The sequence below is a fragment of the Equus asinus genome, chromosome 5 (assembly GCF_041296235.1).
Source record: "Equus asinus isolate D_3611 breed Donkey chromosome 5, EquAss-T2T_v2, whole genome shotgun sequence".
Classification (NCBI taxonomy): Eukaryota; Metazoa; Chordata; class Mammalia; order Perissodactyla; family Equidae; genus Equus; species Equus asinus.
Genome location: NC_091794.1, coordinates 86,879,972 through 86,892,901, shown reverse-complemented (window position 1 = coordinate 86,892,901; position 12,930 = coordinate 86,879,972). Strand labels below are relative to the sequence as shown.

The 12,930-nt window shown below is 43.4% G+C and overlaps 1 protein-coding gene across 4 annotated transcripts in view; it reads right to left on the bottom strand.

The window, feature by feature from the left end:
* The window catches only part of KIAA0319L (KIAA0319 like), a 90,012-nt gene extending 77,084 nt beyond the window's left edge, over nucleotides 1-12,928 (bottom strand). The window contains exons 1-3 of one of the 4 annotated variants that reach the window (XM_014840096.3): nucleotides 12,811-12,923; nucleotides 10,087-10,163; nucleotides 9,619-9,788 (exon numbers count right to left, since the gene is read on the bottom strand). In XM_014840096.3, the coding sequence (XP_014695582.1) occupies nucleotides 9,619-9,760 (142 nt within the window). In that variant the 5' untranslated portion in view covers nucleotides 9,761-9,788; nucleotides 10,087-10,163; nucleotides 12,811-12,923. Of the gene's footprint in view, nucleotides 1-9,618; nucleotides 9,789-10,086; nucleotides 10,164-12,468 lie in introns of all 4 variants that reach the window. The other 3 variants (XM_014840094.3, XM_014840095.3, XM_014840099.3) reach the window with 3 other exon arrangements.
* Between the last annotated feature and the right edge of the window lie 2 nt (nucleotides 12,929-12,930).

The window sequence follows — 12,930 nt, the reverse complement described above, 5'->3', positions numbered from 1 at the left end:
AGGGCCTGAGTAACAAACCTGATACCAAAAAGGCAGGAGCACCCTGATACAGAAAAGACTTTTAAGAGGTGACTGGCTGGGTATATCTAATACCCATGAAATCTCCAGAGGACACACACTTCCAAACTGGGGGCAAAGGCTGCAGCTGTAGTACTTTTTCCACCTCCAGATAACCACCTCATTGCTCATTCAGGGATACGGGTTATCGGTGGTGGAGAGAGTGGGCTGGATTAAAGGAAAGCTGGAGACAGACTGTATTGTAGACAGGGGCTTCACCTAAATAATTCTGAGCCGAAGTTATTCTTTTGAGCCCAGCTTCAGACATTAAATTGCCTAGTCTCCTACATTCCTGGGATTCTGCAAGGAAGACTGGGTCTCTGTTGTCAGTGAATTACCTTGGAACCCAAGGGAGACCTCAGCCTCTTTGAAGGGAATCTTAACACCAATAACATCATCCCTCTCAGAGAGAATTTCTGGTCCCTAGAATGGCAGAGGAAGCAATGGACCGTAAGATCCATGAAAGCAGAGATCATGTCTGTCTTAATCAATACTGCACGTCTGATACCTAGGATAGTAGGCACCCAATAAATACATTTAGAAGGAAGGAAGGGACTAACTCTGTAAGCTACTTCTGCACAAAATCCAAAAGTGCTATTGAATCAGCCCCAGTCAAAACACTGTCCTGACCAAAAGACAGAACCAACCTGGCCTAGCAACAGGCCTTGCCAAGCATGGGCACACCATCAGTGTCGGGGGAACTGAATTGGGGCTGAGGGCCAGGTGGTGTCATGGCAGCAGAACAGAGTCCTCTTTCAGAGGAGAAATATCCTTGGCTGAAGGAGGAAACAAGCAGCCAGTCATGCTCCTTAGTGGCAGGTTACAATAATGGAAAAGGCACAATACAGCTCTCCCTGTCATGGGCTTCAACCAACCTCAGGGCTGTAAAGCTGTAAAGCTATATGAATGAAGGCCTACTTTTCCTGACAATGCAGAAACGCCAGCTGCCTATGTTATACTTTCAAAAATGTGGGGATTGAGGTCCCACTGGACAGAGATTTAAGAAGTCAGCAGCAGGGCTAGCCCGGTGGCACAGTGGTTAAGTTCGCACACTCCACTTTGGTGGCCTGGGGTTCACAGGTTCGATCCTGGGCGTGGACCTACACACCACTCATCAAGCCATACTGTGGTGGTGTCCCACACATAAAATGGAGGAAGACTGGCACCAATGTTAGCTCCAGCAAAAAGAGGAAGATTGGCAACAGATGTTGGCTCAGGGCCAATCTTCCTCACCAAAAGAAAACAAAAAGAAGCTAGCAGAGACCTCAAACCTACTGTTTACTGGGTCATCTTGGGATTAGTCAAGAGTTTAACCAAACAAGATTTTATGTTATCATATTATAATGACTATTGCTAACATCTGCTGAACTGTTATTTATGCACCTGGGAGTAGGCTAAGAACTTTGCATGAATGTTTTATTTCATCCTCACAACAATCCCATGAGAGGTACTATTATTCCCATTTTGTAGATGAGGAACCTGAGGGAAGATGGGTTTCAGTAACACTACCCAGCACATAACAGAACCAGGACTCAAATTCATGCTTGTCTGACTCCCAAGTCCATGCTCATGCTCTTGGCCACTCTGCCACCTGTCTTTTGCTCAGTTGAAGAATAGGTAGGTGGTCAAGACCATCTTACAACATCTCTCTAAAACTTATCTTGTACTGTCTGGAATCAAAAGTGGCTAAAGGACCTTAGCCACATGGGCTGACTTTGCTTAAGGAAGTTCTTGGATGAAGGATCAGAAAGAAAGTTCAAAAGGCAGGCCCTGAAAGCAACAGCTATGCTTTTTTTTTTTTTCCTGAGGAAGATTAGCCTTGAGCTAACATCTGTTGCCAATCTTCCTCTATTTTATATGTGGGTCGTTGCCACAGCATGGCCAATGAGTGGTGTAGGTCCACGCCTGGGATCTGAACCTGCAATCCTGGGCTGCTGAAGTGGAACACACCAAATTCAACCACTAGGCCATGGGGCCAGCCCCAAGAGCTATGCGTTTTGACCCAAACTCTTCAGTACTACTCACCTGAGAACAGATGTCCAAACACTAACTAGACACACAGTTCTTGCTCATGTTCCTGCCAATTCCACATAATGCCTTGAATTGGAAGCTGTTCCAATTAGTAAGATTTTTACACAATCTCCAAAATAAGCCAAAAGGCCTTGCTTTGGCCATGGAATTGTTATTTTGTTTTTATAAACTCTTCTGCTATCTTATTATTTCCTCCCTTGAGGAATTCCTGAGGAGAGTCAATTTAAGACAGCTTTTAAATAGAACTGGATTTACTGCCCAATTACGCCATTTTTTTATCCCTCTTCACTGTGTCACACAAGTTAGGAAATAAGTTTGTGTTTGCAAAATGTTTCTAAAGACAAAAAGACAAGCAAAAAGACAAAACTTCAGTCTTCTCAAACAGAGAGAAGGACTTAGATGATTGTTTCACTGAAGAGTATTTAAGCAAGAGACAATTACTTCATTTCACTTGGAGCAGCCTAACTTTAGAGGGTTCTGATTGGTCTTACTTAGGTCAATTAAACTGTGATATAACAAGATCCCACAGACTTGCTCAATACTAGCTGAATTTTAGAATCAAGCAGCTTTCAGGGTTTGTGTTAACAGCCAGAAAACTTTACCTTCCCCCGGCTGCCATGTACTCAAGTCATTATCCTACAATCTGAAGAGACAGATTTAGGATTAATAATTTATTACCTTCCTGTACTGCAATGTAGTTAAGAATATAGGACAGTTTGGCAGGAGAAAGTTCCTGCTGAAGGCTCATCGCGGTGAGAGGTATTCCATTAGTCATTCACCTTAAATTAGGTGCCCAGCAGATGCAAGAAGAACAGAGATATAACACCACCTAAAAAGTCTCCTGAAAGTGCTTTTCTCCTGAAGATAAGACTGATGCATGTTCAAAATATATTATTCTCTTAAAGGAAAAAGATCCCTTTTGGTCTGACTGGTGCAACAGGGGCTACAGCTCTCAGAGTACCACCAAAGGGTAGGAGCAAGGGAGGAAAAGAGTTCAGGTGCCTTCTGTCTGCCAGGGGCAAATGCAAGCAGTTACGAGAACAGAAAGAACGGCAACTAGCGGGGAAAAAGACCTCTTGCTAAGCCAGGAGCTGTCTTTGTCCCATCTGCAGTCTCTGTGGTGGTTGAGAGTGATAATTAATCTCTCCCACCCAGAGTTTGGGACTAATTAAAAAATAAAACATGGCAGTTAGCATAGATGGAGATCAAAATACCATCTTTATAATAAATGATAAGGTGACTGGAGAACATAGCTTAGATGTACAATCTCAATCTAATACTTTCCTGTACTGAATTAAACTTACTCAGTTGGACAAACGCAGGCTGTCCTGACATGGGCAGGCCAGTTAGAGCACAGCGGGGAGAGAATGCATGCAAATCCTGAAGACCAGCCATTTCACACAACGGGATTCTTTCCCAATCTCACCAAACAGAAAAATCACTCTCCCATTCATTCAGAGAAAAAGTGGAAAAGAGAGCAAAAATTACCTTCCAAATATTGTTCCCTCCTGGGAAATGAAGTGCCCACTTAATGGGCCACGATTGAAAAATAGAGTAGGAAAGAATGATTCTCCTTAATACGTATTCTCCAGAGTGGTGCTATTTCCAGTATTATCTTTTTTTCTTTTTAAAGATTAGCACCTGAGCTAACAACTGTTGCCAATCTTCTTTTTTTGCCTGCTTTTTCCCCCCAAGTCCCCCCAGTACATAGTCGTATATTTTAGTTGGGGGTCCTTCTAGTTGTGGCATGTGGGACGCTGCCTCAGCATGGCTTGATGAGCGGTGCCATGTCCGCACCCAGGATCCGAACCAGCGAAACCCTGGGCCGCCGAAGCAGGGCGCATGAGCTTAACCACTCGGCCATGGGGCCAGCCCCTCCAGTATTATCTTTAGGTTAACCTAACAAACCTTTATTGCCTCCTACCATGTGCTAGATGCTAGGTATGGAACTATGAGTAAGACAATTTCATGAAGCAGATACATAAGCAAGTAATCATAGTAGACTTCTGCTCCCAGCAATGGTGGAGTAACTGGTACTAGATTCACTATCTACCACACATAACTATAAAACTGGATAGAATATATGAAACAACGTTTTCAGTCAGGAGGTAACAGGCCGAGCAAGGCTGTAGTCCCTAAGAGAAGGGAGACTTGAAGTGAGCCCCACAATTGCCCAGTTCTCTGTTAAGGGACAACTTCCCAACCACGGCACATAGAGGGAACCCAAACAGAACAAGGGGGTCTCACTGAGCCCAAGAAGCAGAGATCTGAGTTTGGCTAGAATTTGAGCGGCGAGACACTGGAGAGGAAGGAGCTGTGAAAAGAGGGGGCCCCAGACGTCCACTTGGAGGGTCCCCTGGCAGTCTGTGGCTGACAGCTGGAATGTAAAGGCACAGGGCGAGACCACCTGAGGTTTATTCAATAGTAGATGCTACAGGGCTGAGAGGGAAACAGAATCACTAGAGGTCAAGCAGTGCTGGGGGTAGGAGGTAGGAGCATTTGGAATTCCAGCTCTGCCAGAACGAAGAAATCACATTAACACCACAGACCAGCAGACACCAGAAAGGCCTCGACTGAAGACTAAGGACCACACTCTGGAGCAAAACCTACTCTGAATCTCTCCTCACAAAGCCCAAAGCCATATACGGTATAATACGATACAATAATAGGGAGAGACATAGACACCATGAGAAATTAAAGGACAAGTTCAAACCAGGGGCTTCGGGGAGAGCATCAGAAGGGAGCTCATGTTTACGTGAATCAGAATACAGAGGCAGAACGGTGAGTGCACGTGCAGAGGAATGGAGCGCTCTGCGTGGAAACATGAGACGGCACTCCATCAACAGCGATTCGGATGTGGAGGAGAGAAAAGAGTACAGAATGACTCAGGGGTTTCCACCTCAGAATACAAGTGGAGGTGGTCTTTTCCCGGTTACAGGGAATAAAGGAGGAGGAAGGGGGTAAAAGATCATGGGTTCAATTTTGATATATTAAGTCAGAGGTAGTTGTGAGACATCCAGTTGGAGATGTGTGACATACAGTGGCTATGTGGTCTGGAGAGAAGAGAATGAACAGTTATAGATTTGGGAGTAGTGAGCACACAGGTCACAATTACGGAAACGAATGAGATTGCCCAGGGAGAGTACAGAAGAGTCAGACAAGAAAGGGTAGAAACAGAACCTTAAGAACAAAACATTTAAGGGACAAGCTGAGAAGGGAATGTGGGAAGAATAATTTGAAAGCTCAATGCATTGACGAGAAGGAGAACAAAGAAAAGCACGGTGTAACTTAAGGCAGCTGAGGAAAGGGCATCAAGAAAGCAGGAGTCAAAGGGGTCAAATGCAACAGAGACGTTAAGGAAGGTGAGAAGTAAAGGTGTCCAGTTAGGGAGGTCACTGGTCACCCTGGCAAAAGCCAAGGTTTAGGCAGAAGCCAGACCTTGCTGGGTTCAGAAGAGGACAGAGGTGGGACAATGGAGACAGCAACTGTGATCTGCTCTTTCAGAAAGCTTCGCAGACTGGGAAGACTAAGGCAGCAACCTGGCTAGAGCTCACTCACAGAGAACATGCCTGGCTCAACAAATATTTATTGAATGAATAAGTAAGTTTAAAAAAATGAATAAATGAATGATCTGTACCCATCTGGTTGTTTCACCAGTCCTTGTTTCTTGCCATGTCAGTTTGTCTATCTGCAAACTAGATATCTATTAGGCCCAAGTCAAGTTCCATTTCCTCCATGAAGCCTTCCTTGATTTTCTAACTTTCAATAACCTCCTCTACTGTAATCAAAAAGACAATAACAAGCATTGGTGAGGACATGGAGAAATTAGAACCTTCATACATTGCTGGTGGAAATGTAAAATAGTGCAGCTGCTGCAGAAAACAAAAAGTTAAACAAAGAGTTACCATATGATTCAGCAATTCCACTCCTAGGTAAATAAATAAAACGTGGCATAGCCATACAGTGGAATATTATTCGGCCATGAAAAAGAATGAAGTACTGATTCATGCTACAACATGAATGAACCTTGAAAACATGCGAAGTGAAAGAAACCAGATATAAAAGGCCACATACTATATGAATCCATTTATATGAAATGTCTGGAACAGGCAAATCCACAAAGTCAGAAAGTAGATTAGTGGTTTCCAGAAGTTAAGGGGAGGGAGGAATAGGGTGTAATTGCTAATAGGTATGGGGTTTCTTTGGGGAGGTAAGGAAAGTGTTCTGGAATTAAACAGTATTATATCTCAATTAAAAAATAATAATAACTTCCTTTTATCTCTTACTACAGTACTCCTAAATCCTACCCATCTATTTAGCACTACATCTACCGATTTGTATTGAGTGAAATGACTTTCTTCATTGAGAGAGAGGTTCCTTGAAGACAGACGCCTCATCAATGTTCTCTGGACTATCTCATTAGCTTCCGAACAGATATTCTGACCTCTAGCCCTGCCCTCCCTCCCCTTTCCATCTACCTCCCATCCCCACCATTATCATTCTTCTATATTCCAGCAAAAATGACCTGGAAATTTACCAGTTTTTACTCTTCTACTTAAAATTCCCAATAGTTCCCAGTTCCCTAAGGCAATGATCTCCAAAGTAGGGTGTTTGCTTACAAGACGTGCACAAGACAAATCACTGGGGTATGAAAAGGAAATATTAAAACTATTTATATTTATTTTTTAGTTAATCCTTTAAAATTTTTGGTTTTGGTATCTCATATACATGAGGCATTAGTACAATGGTACTTGTTATATAAACAAACATATATTGGGATACATCCTCCATTTTTTTATGGATTAGACTGCATAATCAAGAAAATTTGTAGACCAGCTGCCTAAAAAGAGATAATGAATAAAGAGATAATAATGCCACTACTCAAAAAATATACAAATATTTAGTTGAATATCTTGTTTCAGACTTTCTACCATATAAAAATGTTTTTTTCTTCTCACAAAATTGGCACCATAGTGAATATGCATTTGTATATCCTGCTGTTACCACTTAACATAGGAGCATTTCCCCATGTATTTATTTTTCTAAAATATAAATTCTGAGGTTGGATAATATTCCACTATGTGGACACGCCATCATTTCCCCACCCTCCTGTTGTTGGGCGGTTGTAGCAATGTTTTACAACACAGAATAAATGAGCGTTGATGAAGGCTCTCATTCACAACTATCTAAATGTGTCCTTGAGATAAATTCCTAAAAGGGGTATTACTAAATCAAAGGACATGAACTTTTTAAAGATCTTGATATTTATGCCAAAAAGTTCTCTGTTCAAACTCCCCAGCACAATATGAAGGCAACCACGTTACCCCTTGGCAGCACTAGATGTTTTTACACTAATCTTCATCAATAAGATAGATTAAAAAGGATTTCTCATTTTAATCTGCAGTTCTCCGGTTAGTAATGAGAATTAATATTTTTTAAATGTTTATAAGTCATTTTAATTTCTTACATATGGTACTCTGTTTAGATCCTTTATTCATTTTTTTCTATTAGGATATGGTGTTTTTTGAAAAATCGATGCGAAAGAGTTCTGATAAATTAACATGTATAACAAATCCATCTGCCATGTGTTGCTTGCATGTTCCCTCAGTTTGAACACACGTGGTTCTTGGTTCTTCCATGGTAAAAGCTCCAAACTTTTCTAAAATGGAACTGGTACAATCTAATCCCCACTAGAACCACTCCTAACAATACCGCCTTTGTACCTTTATACTCAATCTGCTCACTAGGTGCTGTTTCGAAGTCCCAAGGTCAAGGGATACTAAGACCGGCCCAATGAGCCCATAGTACTATGGTTAACTAAGTGTTAGATTGGAAAATACAGAAACGCTTCTTCCTGCCCTGTACTTGGAATCCCTCAAATAACAAGCTGCCTATCACGGTTCGAGGTAAAAAACTATCTTTCGGGGCCGGCTCCGTGGCCGACTGGTTAAGTTCGCATGCTCTGCTGCAGCGGCCCAGGGTTTGGATTCTCAGGGCACGTTGAGGCGGCATCCCACATCCCACAACTAGAAGGACCGGCAACTAAGATATACAACTGTGTACAGGGGGGGTTTGGGGAGATAAAACAGAAGAAAAAAAAAAGATTGGCAACGATTGTTAGCCCAGGTGCCAATCTTTAAAAAAAAAAAAAAAACAACTATCTTTGGTCCTCCAAAAGATCACCTGTGTTTGGAAAGTAGAGCAGCAGAAGATAAAGAGCATGAGCACTGGAGTCAACAAACCTAGGTTCAGAATCCTGGCTCTGTCAGATTCTTGCTGTGTGACCTTGGCCAAGTCATTTTGCCTCTCTGGGCCTCAATTTCCTTATCTATAAAGTGAGAATAAAACTATCTGTTCTAGGGTTATCATGAGGATTAAATGAGATAAGAGATGTGATGTTTATAACCAGGAGTCTGGTATGTGGTAGGTTCAATTCAAAAAATGTGATTTTCCTTCTCTGATGATACTAAATCAATTACTTATTTAATTCAAATGATCTTACATAAAATGTTGGCCTGAAATAGTTAGCTGTCCCAGCAAAGCATCATCTGGGTAAAAATCATTTAGGTCAGCTTTCTGTCAACTGCAATTTCCACTGCTATAATTATGCAGTCATCAACCACCAGTGCCAGACAACAAAAACCCCAAAGCTGATGTTACTGAAATTGCTAAATACAGTAATTACTTGATTCTCAAGATCGTGACCACCAATTCCTTTCAGAAATCTTTGTAATTATAGGAGCAGAAGGCTGATTAGTTATCTCAGACAGTGGTCCCTACAACAGAAAGCTTTTTGGTCACTGCCCAGAATGGCAGCATACTCAGAAGTCTTTCTCAAATTGCTGTTTTCTCATATTCCACACTCTGCAAGGAACAATGTCAACAAAAGAACTGAAAGAAACAAGACAGAAAGAAAGGATATTCTTTGAAATGTCGCCTTCTTGGCACTCTTTCCTGGCAAGAGGTTGTAGCCTGGTGAAATAATCTCTAGGAGGAAAGCACACTTTAGGAAATCTATCAGCATAACCCCTTTCTATGGAAAAAGCAAGAAACACATTCTCCCTGTAAGTGTAGATTCCATTAGGAAAGAAAAGGAAGCAAAATACCATTTACTAAGCACCTATGTTCAGAGTGCTGTACTACACGCTTTAATTACGTTCTCTCTCAAATCAAGCTATGAGGTAGGTCTTATTCTTCCTTATGGACAATAAGTAACTTGCTCGAGCTTTTATAGTTATTTAGTGAAAACATTCAGCTCCACAACCAAGGTCCATCCAACTTTGAAACCTGTTTCTTTTCATTACACCTTCATCAAATCTCAAAATGATCGTGCCAATTCTCCGCCATGAGAAAGAACCCAAATTCAATTTTGGTTCCAAAACAAATAAACCGAACAAAGTGCCCACCAAAAGGATGATCATTTCTGTTGATTAGCAGATTGCTTTTCTGCCTCTTACTGGTCTTTAAAATGAACCGAAGGACTCACAAAAAGCGCTCTTTTTAATCTTAAATCCATAAAGAAAATGGTACCTGTTGACAACCACAGAGCACTGAAGCAGAAGCAAGTATAAAACAGGTAGAGGCCTCTCAACCACTTCACGGACGTCTGCCAACAAAATCCTGATAAAATCCAGGAAGTAGCGCTTGGCTTGACTCCCAGCCTCTTCTCCATGGCCTTCCAGAAAGGCAGAACCAGTCCCCTAGAAAGACAGAAAGAGAACAAATTATATGCCAAGTAATTAATAATTGATTCCTGGAAATGTGGAATGCTAGAGAATGCGACAGATCAGGGGGAACAGAAATTTCAAGTTTGTCTTTCACTGCTCATCCCTGCCCATAAATCTTAAACCTGAGCTTTGACATACCCTATAATTATCAGGATAAAAACACAGCAAGGGATATGAAATGAATCTACTGTAAAACTGAAACACTTTATATTGCATTATTTTCTAATCTAACAGTAAATCGTCTATATGTAAGAATGGAAAGAGCACTAACCTGAAAAAAAGATCTGAGTTTCAGTTCCAGCTCTGCTACTAATAGCTTTGTGACTTTGACCAAACACACTTTCTTGTCTATGAAAAGAAGAGGTTGGACCGTCAGAGGTAAACTAATAACCTGAGCGTTCTGTCTAGCTACGTTTTTAAAACATTTTAACGTGATTGTCTTTAGGCAGGGCACGCACTCTCCAGTTTGCTACTGTCCCCACCACTATTATCTTAAAAATCTATCCAATATACATTTTAATGTCACCTCCCTGATCCCTAAAATCATTTGCAATTCCTGACTTGAATTGATATATACATTCAACAAATATTTACATAGCCCCTATTATGTGCTAGGCATTGTGCTGGCTACTCTAGAATCCAGGGGCTAGATGACTGATGTCCCTTCCAGAAGAAAAAGTAATTTTCCATCAGTTTCTTCTCTCTTACACAATTTCCCTATATTATATAAATCTTGGCTACATTATGAGGAGGGTGATTGAGTTCTGAAGAAGTAATTCAAAATCTTCTGTCCTAAATGTGCACCTGTCATCCACATCTGGCAAATGGCATAGGTTGACAAGCCCCACCCCTAGCCAGCATATAGGGAGTTTGGCATTGCATGGTTTGAGTATCAATGCCGAAAAATACCAGGAAATAGACACACACACAGCTGCAAAACTGAGGTGCAGCCCCCCAAGGAAAGGCTTTCATTTCATCTTTCTCACTCACTTCCATCCATTCCTATTTCCAGTTGTTTTGTAGTTGTATCTTAAGGAGCGGGGTCGGGGGATGGGGGTAGGAAGGACAGAAAGTAGGTGTGTGGGCCAGAGATATGTTCAAGAGATTACGAAATGAAGCCTAAATCACAAAGTATAGCCAGCAACTTCTCTAGCCTCCCAAGATGGAATGGCGTGCATGTGTATGTGTCTTACCCAACACGTTCCTGCCTACCACAAAAGGATTTTAAACTCAAGGTGACTCAACACCTGTCATCAATAGCGTGACAGGTGGGCGAGAGAAGCATAAAAGAAATGAACAGGTTTTGATAATGGAAGTAACAAACACTACTGGATCAGCAAGCTGATTAGAAGTGCGAAGCCTTACAAACCATGCATAAGAGAGAGGCAGGACTAATTTCCGGTGAACTCCCAACTAGTCATTCCTCTGAAACCTACAATTGCCTAAGGGCACAAATCACTGCTAGCGTCCAGTCCAAGGCTTGCTGACCAGAGGCAGGAACAACAACACATCACCAAGATCCAAACGGTTTGTTACAGAATCAAAGGGTAACAACCTAGGGAGAGAACACACACCCCCACAATACTTGACAAATGAAAATCTAGAAAAGCTTGCAATACTTCTGGCATTTAGGGCGTTACAAGTACACCCGAAATAAAAGCTCTCTCTGTTGCCGCAGCTGTTCAGACAGAGCAGGGGGGAATGTTTACTTAATACTTCAGGTTGATGGGGGATGTATCATAGTTCAGTCTGTCAGCTGCATACGTGGAACTCCATTTATGTACACAGCGATAAGATATGTTTGAACGACAGAGCACGACTGAAACAGCCTATTCAGCCGGTATGAGTAATCAAGAATAAAGCTCTTTAAAGAAAAAAAGTCTCAGATATTTGGGAAAGTTACAGAACAGACTGCCATGAATAGCTTTGCTTATATTTGCAGACACTGTTTTCTAAATAGCTGGAAAAATGAACAGATTGTTCTGGGGGTCGTCTTTCCGATTTGTTCCTAGCTTCCAGTCTGTTAATCATATAAGAAAACACAGGGAGAGTCAGCTAATGCTCTTCACTAACTGCAGCTATTGTCGGTTGGGCACAACCACCACGAGGTGAGAAAAGGCAAAGCTTTCCTGGAATTCTTCCTGAGGTTTTCTCTTTTGACTTCTTTCGTCGCACCTTTGTGCTCACTGCAGTCACCACAGGACCATCTGCGGGGCATAATTTTCTAAGTCCTGAATCAGGCAAGTTTCACATCACAATCAACACATCGTGCTCAGCCCCGCCCCCTTATTCTGCATCAACTTTCTATCTTGGTGGGGAAACCAAAAACCAGAGACAGCAGCTAAGGGAGAGGCTGCACTCGTCGAGGGAGAAGAAGGACAGCAGGGCCCCGAGCCCGGTCTGTCTGTCTGACTGTCAGGGAATGGAGGGAGCTGCAGGACCAGGCCCGGGCCCGAGAGAAGCGGGGTCCAGCCTTGGACTCGAGCTCCGCACCTGCAAAGTCAGAAGCAGCTGGCTGTCCTAGCCGGGCCAGGAGCGCCACCTCCGGCTCCCAACACCCGGCCAGCTCACCCCCAGAAATAACCCGTCCCGCTTGCCCCTCCCCTGAGCTCGTGGTCCTCGGCCTGGCAGCCAGCCGCCCCCGGCCACCTACCGGGGCTCAGGGCCACACAGTGGGGCCCCGGCTCTCGGCGGCCTCCGCCTCCTTCGGGTCCATGCGGTCGGGGCCCCAACTTTCGCTCCCCTCACCCGGAGGAGGAGTTAGAGGAAGAAGGTAGTGCGGACTCCCCACCCGGACAGCTCCCTCTCGCCTCAGCCTCCCTGGACAGCGACGGCGGCCGGAAACACCGCCTCCTCCCACCTCCCCGGGCTCAACCCGGAAACACACTTCCTGCTAAGCAAGGCCTCCTACTCTCGCCCCCCAGCCCCCGGAAGCTCAATGCCAGCCGCGAGCCCGAGGGGAGGAGGGGCACTCCTGGGGGTTAGAACTACGCACGAGCAAAGGAACCTGGGCCCCCAGGCTGTCGCCTCCCGCTCTCCAGAGGCAGTCTGCACCTTCGCCTGCCCTGCGCCAGCCCCAGGCCTCAGACTCGGGCAATACCCACAAGAAAGATGG